Source organism: Nycticebus coucang, chromosome 10, assembly GCF_027406575.1.
Source record: "Nycticebus coucang isolate mNycCou1 chromosome 10, mNycCou1.pri, whole genome shotgun sequence".
Lineage (NCBI taxonomy): Eukaryota > Metazoa > Chordata > Mammalia > Primates > Lorisidae > Nycticebus > Nycticebus coucang.
This window is the reverse complement of record NC_069789.1, coordinates 93,972,562-93,991,848: the sequence shown is the minus strand read 5'-3', so window position 1 is coordinate 93,991,848 and position 19,287 is coordinate 93,972,562. Positions and strand designations below refer to the sequence as shown.

The 19,287-nt window shown below is 37.0% G+C and overlaps 1 protein-coding gene across 1 annotated transcript in view; it reads left to right on the top strand.

Moving 5' to 3' along the window:
* Positions 1–19,287, top strand: part of POU2F1 (POU class 2 homeobox 1) — a 194,089-nt gene that overhangs the window by 91,049 nt on the left and 83,753 nt on the right. The window contains exon 2 of the mRNA XM_053605727.1: positions 12,106–12,171. Within this exon, the coding sequence (XP_053461702.1) occupies positions 12,106–12,171 (66 nt within the window). The remainder of the gene's footprint in view (positions 1–12,105; positions 12,172–19,287) is intronic.

Here is a 19,287-nt window from a genome sequence, read left to right as displayed (position 1 = left end):
CTTGGTTGTACAGAAACTTTTCAGTTTAATTAAATCCCATTTGTTTATTTTTGTTGTTGCTATTGCCATGGCAGTCTTCTTTATAAAGTCTTTCCCTAGGCCGATATCTTCCATTGTTTTTCCTATGCTTTCTTTGAGGATTTTTATCATTTCGTGCCTTAAATTTAAGTCCTTTATCCATTTTTTTTTTTTTTTGCAGTTTTTTGGCCGGGGCTGGGTTTGAACCCACCACCTCCGGCATATGGGGCCGGTGCCCTCCATCCTTTGAGCCACAGTGCCGCCCAGTCCTTTATCCATCTTGAATCAATTTTTGTGAGTGGAGAGAGATGCGGGTCCAGTTTCAGTCTTTTACATGTGGATATCCCGTTCTCCCAGCACCATTTATTGAATAGGGAGTCTTTCCCCCAAAGGACGTTTTTGTTTGGTTTATCAAAGATTAGGTGGTTGTAAGTTGTTGGTTTAATTTCCTGGTTTTCTATTCGGTTCCAAATGTCTCTATTTTTGTGCCAGTACCATGCTGTCTTGACCACTGTGGCCTTGTAGTAAAGCCTAAAATCTGGTATGCTGATGCCCCTGGCTTTGTTTTTATTACTAAGTACTGCCTTAGCTATACCAGTTTTTTTCTGGTTTCATACAAAATGCAGAATCATTTTTTCCAAGTCTTGAAAATAGGATGTTGGTATTTTAATAGGAATGGCTTTGAATCAGTAGATTGCTCTGGAAAGTACAGACATTTTAACAATGTTGATTCTTAGGGAACTTAAGGATGCAATAGAAAGCATCAACAACAGATTAGATCATGTAGAAGAAAATCTCAGAGGTAGAGGATAAAGCTCTTGAGATAACTCAGATAGTTAAAGAGGCACAAAAGAAGAGAGAGAAAGCAGAACATTCACTGACAGAATTATGGGACTCTATGAAGCATACAAACATATGAGTTATAGATATCCCAGAAGGGGAAGAAGAATGCCCCAGAGGATGGCAGCCATCCTAGAGAATATTATAAATGAAAATTTCCCAAATACCACCAAAGATTCTAATATACTCCTTTCAGAGGGATATCGATCCCCTGGGTCACCTCAATTCAAATAGAGCTTCTCCAAGGCACATTGTGATGAATCTATCTAAAGTCAAGACAAAAGAAAAGATTTTGCAAGCTGCCAGCAGTAAGCGTCAACTGACCTACAGGGGCAAATCTATCAGGGTGACTGCACACTTCTCCAATGAAACTTTTCAAACCAGAAGACAATGGTCATCTATCTTTAATCAACTTAAACAGAACAGTTTCCAGCTCAGAATTCTATATCCCGCTAGGCTAAGCTATAAAATTGAGGAAATCTGCCACAACAAGACCAGGTTTACAGGAAATATTTCAACCTGTTCTACTCACTGACCATCACAGTGGACCTTCAGCAAAGTAAACACCCAGAAATTAAAGGACAGAACCTAGTTTCCACAGTGATGCAAAAGACAAAACTAAGCAATGGACTTTCACAAAATAAGATTAATAGAAATGTCAATGGCTTGAATTCTTCACTTAAGAGGCATAGATTGGCTGATTGGATTAAAAAACACAAGCCATCTATTTGCTGTCCGCAGGAAACACACCTCATGTCAAAAGACAAATTAAAACTCGGAGTTAAGGGTTAGAAGTCAATTTTTCACGCAAACGGAATTCAGAAGAAAAGAGGAGTTGCAATCTTATTTTCAGATACATATGGATTTAAAGCAACTAAAGTCAAAAAAGACAATGATGGTCACTTCATATTGGTCAAGGGAAAAATACAACAAGAAGACATTTCAATTCTAAGTATTTATACACCCAATTTAAATGCTCCCAGATTCTTGAAATAGACCTTGCTTAGTCTGAGCAATATGATATCCTATAACACCATGATAACAGGGGACTTTAACACCCCTCTCTCAGAGCTGGACAGATCTCTAAACAGAAATTAAACAAAGATATTAGAAATTTAAATGAGACCCTAGAGCAACTGTGCTTGATAGACATATATAGAACACTTCATCCCAAAGCTAAAGAATATACATTCTTCTCATCGTCCCATGGAACATTCTCCAAAATTGATCATATCCTAGGACACAAAACAAACCTCGACTACTTGTATTTATATGGATGTAAGTTTTTATTTCTCTGATTGCTGGGTCATATGGTATGTGTAAGTTTAGTTTTTTAGGACAGTGTCAGATATTTTCCAGAATAGCTGTATCACTTTACATTCCCACAATGTATGAGAGATGTGTTTGTCCAAATCTATACCAGCATTAGGTGTTTTCATTATTTTTTATTTAGCTATTCAAATAGGTATAGAGTGATATCTCATGGTGGCCTTAATTTGTATTTTGCTAATGGCTGAAAATACTGAACATCTTTTTAAGTGCTATTTGTCATATATTAATATACCTTCAGTGACACATCTATTCCCTTCTTTTGAATTTTTCTAAAGAAATACAAAAATTTTATTTTCTAATGGATTTTGTTTCAGGTTGAGTTTTAAGAGTTCCTTCTTTTCTGCTATTCCTGCATGAAACACCATCTCATCCCCTGGCATGCTGAATATTTACTGCATAGTATGTCTTTCCATGTCTGATTCTACTGGTTGAGTTGTAAAGTGATCAAGAGTCATTTATTTATTTGTGCCCCAAGCCTGTTCATGCTAGGTATACTACATACTTTAATTACACAATTTAAATAATGATTATATAAACCAAGTAAACACAAAAAAGATGATGTTTCTGTGAAAACATGAGTTAAATGATTTGAAAAGATTTTATAAAGGTTAATAACTGAAAATTACCACTGAATTAGATGTGTGCAACAGAGCTATAAAATATTAGGGATAAATTACTCTAAAAGAAAGGAAAAGATTATGTGTTCAGATTGCTGGTTATCTTTTTAAGTTCTTGCCTCACGTTTAAAGCATCATTTTTTAATCTGTGGTTCATAAAGTTAATTTAGTGGGTTGCAGTGAGCAGTTAAAAAAAAAAATACAGTAGATCCTCCATAGCTGACTGCCTCCCTACGTTGACCACCTCCTTTAGTTGACCTAATTTGGCACCATTTTTCTGCATCAGTACAATAGGCCTAGTTCCTTATGCTGACTACCTCCGTATGTTGACCAGTTTGTTACAGTCCCTTAGGTGATCAACTTGAGAGAGATTCTGCTGTATATTTGAACATATTAGAGTGCATTACACCTAGAAAGGACCATTGTTTTATGGAACGTGAGTTTTTTATACTTACTCTATGCTTATATGTAAAATGTGGCTTTTAAGTGGAAAGCTTGAGAAACTTAAGGCTTTGGGCCAACATCAGAAGAGCAGTAAATGCTTGTTTATGTATGTTCTTTGGGTTAAAGTAAAATAAGCATGTGTTTTTACAATATTTAAGTTGACGTTTTGATTAACCAACCAGCCACTGATCTCAGTCTCATGAGGTTAAGAGTTTCTGCCTTTCACTCACTTCTTTCCCTCCCATGCCTCCTGCTGCTTAGAGTGTTCTAATCCATTACCACAGTATATCTCCTTTTTTTTATATTTTCCTTGATTACCTCACCAGCATTTTGTAGTTTTCAGCATACAAATTCCATTCATGTTTTGTTGGATTTAAAAATAAGTACATGAGTAAATGTGAAGGCCTAGAACATGACCTTAGGTCCCACACTTTCTGTCACATAATAGCTGTGTGACCCTAGAGTCATTCTCTAGGCCTCAGTTTACGTTTTATGAAAGATGGCCATCCTTCAGATGCCTCATTATTTGCCATCGTTTACTAGCCAGATTGGTAGAGTACATTTCTTTCTTGGTATCTGCCCATCTAGACTTTTATTAAATGGCAGAAATTCCATTTTATGTTATTTTTAAAAAACTTTTTTTTATGTCCTGAGAGCCCCACACTGTCAACTTAAGAGGGTGTTATCCGCATACACTGTGACATGGTGCACAACAACGGTGCAGTGCCAGTCACTTGCATCTGTGTCTGAAGTTTTCAACTCTTAGAATGTTCTTTTATATTTGGGCATTATTAGGTGAATTATCTTCAGCTATACCTGGGTGATGGGTTTTATGGATGAGTTACTGTAAATAATGATTTACAATTTTTGAGATACTAAGTATTTTTGTTACTGAACATTGGCTGAAGCAATGATATGAAGTATTTTCTGTACGCAAGTTGGTAGGCCATGATAAAAGTTTAAGCAGCTTTTGAAAAGAGATGAAAATTAAAAAGGATATTCGCGTATAATTGAGATTGCCTGGGGTGAAATCCAGTGGACCTAGGAGACAAAAGGGGATGACAGGAAATAGTTGTTGAATCAGAGAGATTCTACCCATTTGACTAGTTACGTGGGTCACTATGAAAGTCACTGTGGTCCGTTATTTCACTTCCAAGAGACACAGTTGACAATGTCCTTTCTGGTTCACCCATGCAAGTTTTAACTTGCTCAGCTTACCAGTGTTGCCGGGAGGGCTGCATTTGTTTCTATCTGTGCAGATTTTACATTTCTTGATTTTCATGTATCTCAGAACTTTCATAATGACTCAGGTATATGTGTATGGTCCAGAATAATGCGTACAAATGGCTGTTGCTATGGAAGGTGCCCAGGTTGGGTGTTAATGATTTAGTAAGATAGAGTACAAGCCGACCTCAATTCACTCACACAGAAAAGATGTGTTTTAAAATGCTAGTTTGTAATTCACTTGTCATTGCCCTCAATTTCATTTCTAATGGGAATTAGACGAGCCCATAAGATCATGAGTAAAAAATTATTTTAACATTAAAACTGTTAGCCTGTGTGTTCTAGGTCATGGGAGAGTGTTTTTGCCTCCTTTTTAGAAAAAAAAAAAAAAAACAAAGCTAAATTTTAGGCATAATTTTGGAAATACATAAATTTGAACTTTGCTTTTTTTACACTTCCATATGTTACTATTTCTTATTCCTACCTTTTATGAACCTTGAGCCTCTACTGCTACACAGTGCAATCCATGTGATCTAAACAACAGTTATTTTATTAGAGCATTTATTGGCTGTTTCTTCAATGAAAACAACCTTCTCTCACTGATCAATGCCTAAATGACACGTTAAATGAAAGCAGTTAGATTGGATTAATTCGTGCCAAAGTGTGAATGACTGATAATTCTACAAACTTCTCAGAAATGGTTTTCTTTTTAAAAACTGGTGTCTTTTTTAAGTTTTAATCTAAAGAATCTAAGTGAGTCTTTGCTGATATTTCAGACAGAAAACCAAATGAGGTAAACATTTGAGACTTTGGGGCAAAGGCTGTTTTCTTCTTTTGGATATAGATGTATAATGGTTGGAGAGTGCAGAGGAGAAACCTGTGGCCAATTCTCTGGCAATTTGTCTGTAGAGACCCAAGACAACCTTCCAGTATTTAAAGCTAACCTCTAGAAAGGGCAGAAAGTGGCAGAAAGGGATCTTTCTTACCTTTCGGTTGTAGCAAAGTCATATATCTGGGTGAGCTTTGTGGTAGAGGGCAAGAGGGTCTCTTTTAGATAGAGGCCTGTGTTCCTGGGTGAGCTCCAGCCTCCCTGCTGTGCAGAGGCTGTGTGGACTCTCCTTGGCCTGAGGGAGAGGAATTGTACTATATTATATTTATACTACCAAACTGTTCCCCTATGGGGTACCTACCAGCAAATATTCCTCAGGTGGCAGCAATGGCCCAGAGCTCCAGATCATCCTCAGCTGGTACGTGAAGATCAAACTGGCATAAGAAAGGTGTTACTAGGCAAAGCACAAAGAGGCAGGTGATAGGGTGCAGAGATATACTCTAATAAATGCAGGCAATAAAGTTAAAGTTAAATATTTTAAAATATTGACATTTACTACAGTCTGGTCACATTCACCCTTGCTTTTCATCTTTTATACAACCCAGCACATTCTACCTTAAGAACTCATTTGAAATGTATGTTCTCGTATTAATATATTCTTATTTTAATACAAAATGGTGTAAATTATTATTAAATGAAATTGGTGCTCTCCAAAGATGGACCATGTTTTTCTGGTGACTTGACTGTCTCCCCTGGCACACCTACCTCACACTTCAGTCCATACTCTAATAATCAGAGAAGCACATACAGATTTATCTCACAGCAAGCTCATGAAAGGGATATTGTCATCATTTGACAGATGAGAAAATTAGAATAGGGAAGAAACTACTAAATGGCAGCACTAAGTTTCTCCTCCATATTCTCCCCTCACAAGCATTTTGTGGTTGTATAAAACAGAAAAACTAGCAATATGTATAGAGTGCTGATTTGTGGCTCAGTGAGTAGGGCGCCGGCCCCATATACCGAGGGTGGCGGGTTCAAACCCAGCCCCCGCTGAACTGCAACCAAAAAATAGCGGGGCGTTGTGGCGGGCGCCTGTAGTCCCAGCTGCTCGGGAAGCTGAGGCAGGAGAATCGCGAAAGCCCAAGAGCTGGAGGTTGCTGTGAGTCCTGTGACATCATGGCGCTCTACCAAGGGTGGTAAAGTGAGACTCTGTCTCTACCAAAAAAAAAAAAAAAAAGTTAAGAAAGGTTTTTGGTCCTCTAAGTGACTTGCAAGAAAATCTTTAAAGGCTCCTTATGAAAATTTGGTCTTTCATTTCTTCATATACATTGTTGATTTAATTTCAACCTTAATGTTGGGAAAAGGTACATGTGTCTTTTTTTTTTTTTTTTTTGTAGAGACAGAGTCTCACTTTATGGCCCTCGGTAGAGTGCTGTGGCCTCACACAGCTCACAGCAACCTCCAAATCCTGGGCTTAAGTGATTCTCTTGCCTCAGCCTCCCGAGTAGCTGGGACTACAGGCGCCCGCCACAACGCCCGGCTATTTTGGTACATGTGTCTTTTTAAAATCAGACATTTGACATGCTTGAAGACTAGTTCTAAATCAAAGCAGTTACTAATGGGATGGCACCCCTGAGAACGCTCAAGTCTGGTGCACTCCTGTGTATCTGTACACACCTAATTTTAAACACAATGTCTTTGCTACTAATTGCTGATCTCCTTTCTATACTGAAAACAAGCCATTTCATTCTGCTGCCTTAGTCACTCATCCACCCCCCACAATTCTCTAAATTTGTAACTCATCCATAAAGCACAGTAATAGCCGAGAGCTCAGGTTTTTTTTTTTTTTTTTTTGTAGAGACCGAGTCTCACTTTAGGGCCCTCGGTAGAGTGCCGTGGCCTCACACAGCTCACAGCAACCTCCAACTCCTGGGCTTAAGGCGATTCTCTTGCCTCAGCCTCCCGAGTAGCTGGGACTACAGGCACCCGCCACAACGCCCGGCTATTTTTTGGTTGCAGTTTGGTCGGGGCCGGGCTTGAACCCACTACCCTTGGCATATGGGGCCGGCGCTTTACCGACTGAGCCACAGGCGCCGCCCCCGAGCTCAGGTTTTAATGTGAGCAAAATGTAGTTTTAAATCCTGACTCCAGATTACTAGTGTGATGTTGAGTAAAGTGCTTTTAGTTCTCCATGCCTCAGTTTCCCTATTAAATAAACCTCCTGAATTATCTGGGATGAATGGGAGATAATGTCATCGTATTATAATGCCTGAAAAGTTTTGACTTGATAATTTACCTTGTAAATTCACTTTAACTTGAATAAACATATTATTTAATAAAGATTTTATGTGGGTGGGTGTGCCCATTAAGGGAAATTACTTAATTTACTAAATTATTCCACAGTTTATGTGGCTCATTATTTGATGATAAAGATTCTAAGTAACAAAACTCTTCTTTCTACTTGAGATTGGTTTGTATGGAGAAAAAATACTATATAATAGGTGGCATTCAATTAATCTACTCTGTTACTTTGACAGTATAAAAAGATTTGTAGTTAATGAATTTCCATACTCTTGAAGATACCTTTATACACCTTGCACTGTTTCTGAATTTACTGTTGCCTGTTTTAAAGTAGCACTCCCTTCTGACAGAGGGTGGTAACAATTGGAAAATTCCCCATCAGTAAACCAGCACCATCTTGACAGCTCTGTGTTCTGCTTCCACCTTGCTAATTGTTTCCTTGGGATTATTTGGATTGTGTAGAAAGCTTTTGCAAATCCTCTTATTACTGAAGTCATTGTTGCCAGCAGGAATAAGATTAAAGGTGCTTAAGTCTGTAGAGTTGTTTCTAATTTGTACGTGTCATTTCAGTGGCATTTTAACAGAACTCTGTCTCCTGTCCCTCCCTTCTCCCCTGGTTCTATCTCAAGTTAGGTCCAAGAAGCCAGGCCATTGGAAGAAATCTCATTTTTTCCTCCTAATTATTATGCTGGCACTCAGGAGATAATTTTTCCCTTCATGCAATGCCAATTAATATGCAAATGGACTGATAAATATTTATGCATGATTTAAATTATGCAGGGAGTGCTTTCAGTGTATTCTGTAAATGAATTGTTCGTGGACTTCAAAGTGCTGGCTGCAGTGCTAACGAGGAGAGATTTGCATAAGGCCCTAATCACACGCATACTGATTAAGCTTCATTATGGAAACTGCCAGCTGCAATCTTTGTTTCTATTTTATTACAAAAAGGGGAACTTTTCATGCTTCAGTTGCCTTGATAATGTCAGTCCTTGCTGGTAGGAGAGAGTAAAACTCCTCTGAGCAACCGAAGTTTCCTTATTCAGTTGAAGGTTGCTATGGTGTAACTGAAGAAGTTGTATTTTGCTTCTCCCCTTAATCACTACCCCTAACCCCACCCTTATTCTGTTAAGAACATAGATTTGTTAGAAATAATAGTACCTTCTTTCCCCCACCCCAAACTGCTACCTGTTTTCTTCCTTGTTTGGACTATCTGCACCTCTAGAAGATTTCACAGCAATGCTGGACTGCAGTGACTATGTTCTAGGTGGGTACCAGCACAGTTCTTTTCTTACAGGCTTTAATATGGAAATAGCATGTGTGGGGTTGACTATGCATAAATGCTTAATCACTTATGCAACCAGTGCAGGGGAGGGGGAGAGCTGGGTTGAGCTGGGAAGGAGGAAAGGATTTGCAAAACACAAGCATACTTGAATTTGTAGTAGGTCCCTCCCTGTGACTAGCTCTTCTTGTTCAGAGGATTGGGTATTTTCAGTAACTAGCATGGATTTAGAATTCAGCCTGAGTGAAGGACAGTTCTGATTTTTGGAAATTTTTATTGAGAGCATTTCATGTAGTTCTAAAAACATTTTAAATGTAAAACAAGGTATAAACTGTACTTACATATTAATAAAATTAATAAAGATGTTTTTCATACCTAATGAGAATGTCTTATACAAAATTCACACATGCTTAGTAAAAAATAAGGTGGAGTCACAGTGCAGAATTGTTTCCATAAATATTAATATAGAGTGTAATTGTACTAGTTACTGCAGTAGATGTGTTGATCACTTTTCCAATTTTTGAAACTATTACCTGTAGAAAACTATAGTTTTAAGTGTTAGAAAGACCTTTTAACTACATAAACCATCTTTGGTGATTAAGATTGAACAGAGATTGAGGTGCTTTGGATTTTAGACATATGATGGTTAATGGTGACCACATTATTTTGTGGAGTGTTGTCTGTTTATGTGCAGAGTTATTAAAACCTTTTCACACTCACCCTGGAAGGTTAGGTGATAAACTCTAGGACTTAGATATCTTACCTTTAAAACTTTTGCAAGAGACCTTTTTTCTGTCTGTCATTTTCCCCACTTGAAAATTGAGTCTTTTCCCATCACCTTCAAAGTTGCCAAGAATAAAGTAAAATGGTATTTCTGAAAATGTTTGAATTATTATGCAAAGGTATGGCCTAAACCCAAGGTAGAAGAAGTCTTTGTCTAGTGAGGTAAAAACCACTATGTAACGAGTGAGTGACACAAACAACAAATTTATGCCAAGAATTCAATTAATTGGCAATTTGTAAACTGTATTGGAGTCATTATATACAGTCAGCTCAGTGACATAGACATATTTTTTGTATTGCTCAGGGAGAGAGAATACTTTAAATATCAAAAAAGAATTTACCTATATTTACTTTTACATTTACTAAGTTGGGAGTTCAAGAAAAGAAAGAAAAATATGTGTATCTTTTTGAAATATTTTTAGAATTTTATAGAATTAGAAATGATATCTATTACTTTCAGTTAATAGTAAATGTAGTTTAAACAGTCTCCCCATTGTACGGTTAATAAGAATTTTATTCTTTATTCTTTTTTGTGTGAAGTAATTTTGTTAGATGCCTTTGAAGCTCTTGACAATTCAATGAAAGATTGTGAAAAGAGTCACGTAAAATACCTGTGTTGTAATTTATAGATGGGTAAGTTAGGGTACGAATTGTACAAGCTCAGGCTCCTGCCTTGTTAAGAAATTATGCTTGCTTCCTTTGTTTCTATGATATCTGTGTATGTGGGAAAATGTTATCCTTTTTATGAAGTTAACTGATTCATCCTTTTTCCACTTTACAGTTCCTTTTAAAGGAAGCATTGAGTAGTGTGTCTGATTGTGTTACATTTGTTGTGATCTTTGTTGGCTTTTGTAAATTAAGTCATTCAGAAAGCTGATTTTCACTAAGTTGTACACCTGTTCCTTTCAAACCTTAGTATGCTTTCAGATGATACTTAAATTTTTCTGGACAGTAGGGGGTGAAGGAAGTTGCAGAAGCTCTCATTTATGACCACAGACATATGAATTTTAACCCTTGGATCATCTGAAGAACAAACCCGAGATACACAGAGGTACTTAAGCCTAGAAGACAAGCATCAGTTACAAAAATTTACTATGCTAGAGAAGCTAGGTTGGAAATAAAATTTATGAGAAGAGGACTCCAGATTTTTTGCTCATCCCTTATGCATGTGGATAATGCAACTGTGGACAACATAGTTGGGACTTCTGTCTGATGATCGTTTTGATTTCCTAGTTAGTTGATTAAGCAGAGGACAAAACGTTCTTTGGTCAAAAAAAAAATGTATTATAGTTTAAACATTTGTTCTCCTTTAGTGACTATAGTTAAATGGCTTTTAACTCAGTGGGGGAGAAGCAGGAATTCCTGTGATAGTAAACTAGTTTGATTATAAATATTCTAAGTTTGAGTTTGCAGTAGATGTAGAATAAGATGTATGCTGAGATGTATTCAGTTTTTTACCCTTTTGGACAGGTAGCAGAAGAGTAGAGTTGTTCTTGCCTCTTCTCATTGAGGATATTGAAGTAGTAAAATTTTTAAGTGGGTGTGGTTATGATTAGATTCTAAAATTAACTATATATATTTCTTAGGGCTTTGACACAGCCTATATTGGTTTATGATTGAGGTATGAATTTGACATATTCTTTCTTTGTTTCTAGTTTGGTTGGGGAAGGGAACAAATGGGATATTTTTCTTAGACATGTTTTCTTTGTTCTGTAAGGTTGAGTTACTATCTCATCTATTATCAAGATTACCAATAGATTGTTTTGGTTATCTTTGCTTATATAAAAAAGATAACTTTATTTGAGAATAATATTTTTATGTTTTTACTTTTTAGAGTGGTTTCTCCCTACTCCCAATTTTCTTTCTTTCTTTTTTTTTTTTTTTTTGTAGAGACAGAGTCTCACTCTTATGCAACTCCTGGGCTTAATCGATTCTCTTGCCTCAGCCTCCCAAGTAGCTGGGACTACAGGCGCCCGCCACAACGCCCAGCTATTTTTTGGTTGCAGTTCAGCCGGGGCCGGGTTTGAACCCGCCACCCTCGGTATATGGGGCCGGCGCCCTACTGACTGAGCCACAGGCACCGCCCCCCGGTTTTATTTCTTTAGCATTTTATACTTAATGGTAAAGCATTTACTTCTATTACTTATTAGACTCTCTAATATAATACTTGTCAGGGTGGGGTCTGTTGTTTTTCTTAAAAGAACCCTTAAATTCGTTAGAGAGAAGTATATATGGATCCCTTCAGGAGCTAAGGAATCCTGGATTTCCTTCAGATAACTTTTATTACAATTTCTGATGTTTTAGCCTAACATGTGTTCACTGTGTCTCCTTGTCTATAAGGTTAGTTAACCCTTTCCTCTGCCATGATTTGTCTCTTTAATCCCATTTCCATTCTCAAATTTTAAAAAACTTTATTTACTTCTGGTTTATTGCAGACTCAAGAATGAACAATCCGTCAGAATCCAGTAAACCATCTATGGAGAGTGGAGATGGCAACACGGGTAAGAGATGGTTCTCTCATCTAGCTTTTAATTAGATCTGGTTTCTAATAGAGCCCAAAGAAGAAACTTCCCACTTTACTAGAACTTGTGTTTGGCAAATACAGACTAATTTGAGTATTGAGTTGTCAAACATGCTTTAGGACTTGCAGGAACCAGGATTATGTTTGTTTAAGATTATCTACTTTTCTTTGCAGATTGCTTCATCTTTTTGCTTTCATCTATCAGAGAAACAACAGGTAGTTCCAAGAACTGTCCTTTGACTCAGATAATTCTGGGTATAAATTACAGATTTGCCACTTACAAGCTGTGTGACTTTAGGCAGTTTCTCCAGTCTTTTTGAGACATAATTTATTCAGTTACAAAATGGGGATAAAATATTTCAGAGGTCATTGTGAGTATTAAGGAGATAATTTATGTGAAAAGTTAAGCAAAGTGGCAGCAGCACAGTAACCATTCAGTAAAATGTAGTTCTTGTTACAGGTATTAATCAAAATAGTATATCTTATCTACCCTAGGTTTGATATAAATTGTGTTAAAGTTATGATAGTGTCAGTAGGTAGATATTAAGATACATCCATTTCTAACATATGCTTTTATTTGGTAATTTTTAAAAAAATTACACTTGATTAAACCTTTTATCAGAAGAAAATTAATTATCATGTAAATAAGAATACTGAGGCCCCAAGAAAGAAAGGTAAATCTAAAGGGACAGCTTGTATCCACAGTCTGTACTCTTGATTCAATGTACTGCTTAGAGGACTTTTGAGTGTCTTTATTATCTGCTAGAGGTGGTACAGGGACTTCCCCAGTTTCTGACAAAGGCCAAAATAAAATTCTAAACCAAATGAGAAGAGAATTACGGGCAAGGATGCACAGAAAGTAACTGTTACTAATGTAAACTATTTTTTTCACTCTCAGAGAGGGTTCTCTCTTTGGCCATCACTTTGCAAAATGCCTAACTATGTGAGGTGGTAAGAATCAGAGGCACTTTTGGAGTCTTATCTTTGTTTTCTACTTCTATTGGCCATAAAACCTTTCATTTCCTACCTACATGTCTTCCTTTTGTAAATTGTCCTGTATCTGGAGATGCTTATATTTAACTTTTAATATCTTTTTAGTATCTGAAATGTCCCTGACTCTTTATGTGAAACTGATCTGTGGGGCTTCCACGTTCATCCCTGTTGCATTTAACGTGTTTCTTTCTTTTCTTTTTCTGAGACAGAATCTCACTCTATTGCCCTGGGTAGAGTGCTGTGGCATCATAGCTCACAGTAACCTCAAGAGTTCCTCTTGACTCAGCCTCCTGAGTAGATGGGACTACAGGCACCTGCCACAATGCTTGGCTAATTTTTTTTATTTTTAGTAGAGATGAGGTTTCGCTCTTGCTCAGGCTGGTCTTGAACTCCTGAGCTCAAGGGATCCTGGCGCTTTGGCCTCCCAGAGTGCTAGGATTACAGGCCCGAGCCACCACGCCTGGTCTGTTAACATGGTTCATGTTACTCTAACTGAGGCTAACCAAGTAGACTACTGTAGTATCTTCTGAGAAGCAGGAGAATAGTACTGCATTGTGCCAGAATTGTCAGCCACAGTCTTCCTTTCTGATATTTCTCTGTCCTCTGTTTGAGCCTTTCTTCCTTTATTTTGTAGCACTGGTTTCTATGCCAATGCAGGTGTTTTAGCCACCTAGCTTATGGGTGGGACTTGTTTTCCGAGAATAACAGAGCAGTACATTCCATTAAGAGGCTAGGGGAGAGTGGGCAGGACACCTCTGCCTAAAGGACACCTTCAAAGAGGAAGCATATTTTTCTCTCTAAGGGAGGAGAAACAGGCTCACTGAATGGAGAACACTGAAAATATCTATTGCATTACACTCAAGGAATCCCCATGTTTACTTTAATGTCGCTACTCTAATAGCAGTTTCAGTAGTGACCACTTATTGAGCTTCTGTAACATTTAATAAAACTCCTATGACATGTTTTTAAAAATCTTAAGCTCTGTATGCATTACCTGATTTCAATTTAAGGTCTTACGACAAGTCAGATATTATTTTATGAAATAAGGTATCTAGGTACAAAGCCAGCCAGGAAATGAAAACAGTTTTAAGATTTGCAACCTGTTTTTTCCCATGAACTGCAATAAAATTGAAAATTTAAGCAGCATTTCTTATGTATTCACATCTACATAAGAAAAATTCTGCCTGGAGCACTTGTTAAAAGCCTTGTGACTTTCTTGCCCCATTTTAATATGAAATGCATGGCACACTCATTCCCACCACAGAGCTGAGCAGTATCAATTTAGATTTAACTTTTAGAAAACTTGTAGTTTTCTGTCATTGCAATTTTGTGGCCAAACTCTGGCACTTTTCTTAGACTTCTTTACTTCCATCACCACCAATAGCGATTGATTATCTCTTCCCTACAAAAAGGGAAATTTTTTATTGCTTTCTTATAAGTGTTACTGCTAATGGAATAGGTACTTAATACATTGCAGCTGCATGAAATGTGCACTGATCTCAGGCCCTTACTCTGAAGCGTAGCCACTCACTTCCTGTTTGTCTACTGTAGCATTTGTTGCTTTAGTAAAATTACAAATTACTTCCATTTTATGGACCTTCACATGTACTTTAGAATAATAGAAATTTTAAAGTCTTGTTAAAGATCTGTCATAATGATTCTAGCATCTTCCACTTAGGTCAGTTTGTTAGGTTAGGAATATGGAAATACATTTGAATTCTAGTTTGGATAATAATAGATATAAAATTCAATTTATGTAGAGAATTACATGCTTACAAGTTGATTTTATTTAAAAATATAACAAATGCTGGCTCAGCGCCTATAGCTCAGTGGTTAGGGTGTTGGCCACACTGGGGCTGGCGGGTTCGAACCAGCCAGGACCTGATAAACAACAATGACAACTACAACAAAAAAATAGCCAGGCATTGTGGCAGGCACCTGTAGTCCCTGCTACTTGAGAGGCTGAGGCAAGAGAATCGCTTAAGCCCAAGAGTTTGAGGTTGCTGTGAGCTATGATGCCATAGCACTCTACCAAGGGTGCCATAGTGAGACTCTGTCGCAAAATAAATAAATAAAATAAAAACATAACAAATGAATCTACATTCTATCCAGGTGTTTGTTAGTTTGTTATTTTTCAGTAGTTTATAAAAAGGAAGTAAAAATTTTTAAGGGAAAGAACTCCTAGCATTTTTTTTTTTTTTAACAATGCTTTTTTTTTTTTATTTTTTATTTTTTTGTGTGTGTGCTTTTTGGTGGCCAGGGCTAGGTTTGAACCCGCCACCTCCGACATATGGGACCGGCGCCCTACTCCTTGAGCCACAGGCACCGCCCCAGAACCCCTAGCATTTTAATAAAACTGAAGTCTCACATTTTCTAGATTCAGAATACTTTAGTGTAGATCATTTTTCCCGAAATGTTTATGATTGCAATACTTTTAATTTGTGAAATTTTATGGAGAATGGTATTTTAAAGTTATTTGATTGTGTTGATGTGTTAACTTCTTTGTCTTTCTTTTGCCAGAGTGATTTATTTGAGAAGCACATCTGATAGTGTAGTTTTGTGAAAGAGCCCTTATATGTTCTTGAAGAATCTGTAGCTTCGTTTATTTATTCAGTAAATGCCTGTTCTATATGTAAAATATTACCGTTGGTGTTATTAGAAGATGCAGTGCAAGTAGGTGAGATACTCTGAGTCTTCAAAGAGTTAACAATTCACTAAGAGATAATATAATATGCAAATAACTGGTTTTAGATAGACTATGGTAAGTCTAATTCAAGAGGGATATAGAAGAGAGCCACCAGTAGAATTAAGAAGGTGGTTTTTTTGTTTTTTTTTTTAGGAAATTCAAAGTATGTAGGGCAGCATCTGTGGCTCAGTGGAGTAGGGCGCCGGCCCCATATGCTAGAGGTGGCGGGTTCAAACCCAGCCCTGAACAAAAACTGCGAAAAAAAAAAAAAATTCAAAGTATGTTTGTAGGCCACACAGAAGGAATCATCAAGAAGGAAGAGAGTGAAGAAAAAAATAACAGGTGGAACCCAGGTAGAGTGAAGGGCTAGGATCAAAAGTGCAGAATGAAGGGTTAACTTTGAAAATGAGAAAAGATAGGCCACTTTTTCTGAAATTTGGGAGAAGTAAAGATTAAACAATGACAGGAAAATTGAGGTGGAAAGAAGAAACAAAACTGAGGAATAATTCATAATTGCTTCATTTTTCTTATTAAAGTAATTGAGAGGTGATCCTCTGAGAGGAAGGCAAGGATAATAGTAACACTAATAACAACAGCTACCATTTGAAAAAAAAAATTATTATTCATTTTTTCTTGAAACAAAGTCTTACTCTGTATAGAGTGCCCTAGCATCATCGTAGCTCACAGAAATCTCAAGACTCCTGGGCTCAAGTGATCCTCTTGCCTCAGCCTCCCAAGTAGCTGAGAGTACAGGCACCTGCCACAATGCCAGACTCATTTTTCTATTTTTAGAGAAACAGGGTCTCGCTCTTGCTCAGGCTGGTCTCCAACTTCTGAGCTTAAGCAATCCACCTACGTTGGCCTTCCAGAGTGCTAGGATTACAGGTGTGAACCAATGTGCCCCATCTCAGTTTTTAAATTCTTAACTATAGTGTATGGCTAGCTGCTTAGTTATATATACTTTGTGTCATAATTGTTAAAATACTCCTATAAGGTAAGTAGGTATGTGCCTGTGTTACTCATAAGGAAACTAAATTCATAATGGTTTAGCAATTTATGATTCAAAGACCACGAGCCTGTCATACTGCCTTGCTAGGAGACAATCAAATGAAATGGGTTTGGGAATGAGACTAGCGGGAATGAATGTTAACATAGTTACCATTAAGGAATTGATTGAAATAGATAAATAAAAAGAGAAGATTGAATGAAATGGGTTTGGGGATGTGAGTAGAGTGAATGACTTTTGACACAGTTAACTTAAAGGAATTGATTGAAATAAATAAAAAAGATTGAAAAGCCTGTTGAGAGTCAGGCTCAGATAAAAGAAAATAGATATATAATTTATCTAATCAACATAGTTATATGGTTGACCTTCGAACAATATGGATTTGAGCTGTGTAGGCCTACTTATGTGCAGAAATTTTTCAATAAATAAATTGGAAAAATTTTTGGAGATTTGTAACAATTTGAAAAACTTGAAGATTAACTGTATAGCCTAGAAATATTGGATACATTAAAGTTAGTATGTCATGAATGTATAAATTATATGAATATACTAGTCTATTCTATCATTTACTACTAGAAAATCTCAAATCTATATGAGAAGTTTTAAACTTATACAAACTTAGACTGTACTTGGTACCATTCACAGCAGAAATATAAACAAACTTAAATACACAGTACTAAATCATGCCTGCATAAAATTAACTATAGTATCTATTGTGCTCCTGTAATAATTCTGTACCCACCTCCTGTTGCTATTGGCATGATCTCAAATGTTGGGGAATTTCCTCTTAAAATGCCACATGATGTTGACATGTCCATATCAGCAGTTTGTCTCTAGTAAATTGTGTATCACAGTAAGAAGTGATATTTCTTAAGCATTTTTTTGTTGTGTTTAGAATAATGTAAAACTTGAATAACAGTTTGGGACTCATACAAAGTGCCACTAGTGATGCCAGAAATACAAGAAACAGAGAAAAGTGATGTTTTAAGAAAAAGTTGAATTGCTTGATATGAACCTTAGATTAAGGTCTGCAGCTGCAGATGCTCACTATTTCAAGATAAATGAAGTCGATGTAGGGACTGTTATAAAAAAGGAAGTTTGTGAAACTGTTGCTGCAGCTATACCAGCAGGCACAAAAAACTTACACTTTCACGAAATACTTTTATCTTGCATTGAAAATTCAGCTTTTATATGGGTGCAGGATTGCCATAAGAAAGGTAGGTATACCTATAGACTAATATGATTTGAGAAAAAGCAAGTCATTATGTGACAATTTAAAGAAAAAGGAAGGTAAAAGAGCTAAGAATTTAATGCCAGCAAAGCATGGTTTGATAATTTATAAAGAGATTAAAAAAAAAGGTCAAGATGATGGGAGAAGCAGATGCTGCCAACCAAGAGACAGCAGATGCATTCCCAGATTCCCATTAGAAAGTCATTGAGGAGAAAAGATGCCTGTATCTTCTACATAATGAAGACAAAAGTGCCCCATTCTGGGAAAAAGTACCATAATGGACATTTTTAGGTAAGGAGATGAGCACCTACATTTAAAGCAAGAGAGGATAAACTAACTCTTGTGCAGTTGGGTTTATGATCAGGGATGCATTTATCTGTGTTGTATTCTAGACTGCTTTTGACTTCTTTTACAGCTGGACCCTTGTATGCTGTGAACACTCAAACTAAGGAAAATAATGGAAGAAGGATTAGTACCATATAGAAATAGTTTTAGAGAAAGGAAAAAGCAAAAGGGTCACATAGAAATTACAAGGTATTTCCATAAAGCTGCACTAAGTGTGCCTTCCTCTCCTTTCTCCCCGCCCCCCACCTCAGACAACAAGAACGAGCCCTCCTCTGCCTACTCTGTGTGAAGAGGATGAGGACTTCCTAAGGAAATATATTTTATGTTCTTTATTATTTTCTTGATAACATTTTTTCTCTACTTACTTGACCACCCAAGGGACTGTAACAAAGTGGTCAACATGCAGAGGTGGTCAGCGTAGGAACTAGGCCCACTTTAGTGATACATACATGTGGTAAATGTCCAGTCTATGAAAATTAGGTCAACTTAAGGAGATGGTCAACAATGGAGGTTCTACTATATGTGTTAATTGACTGTTTATGTTCTTGGGAAGGCTTCCAGTTAACAGGAGGCTGTTAGTTAAGTTTTTGGGGAATCAGAAGTTATATGTGGATTTTTGACTTTGTGGGAAGTCAGTGCCTCTAGCTCCTGCATAGTTCAAGGTCCTAGTATGTATGACTTAGCTCAACAAGTCTCAAATAGGAAGATTGGATTATTTTACATAGATATCCTTTCAACCAAAACCCCATCCAGATAAGAGAGAATAGTAATGATATTTTTTATAACACATACAAGGATGTACAGAAGAATGCTCCCAAGGATGCTTTCCTTGGCA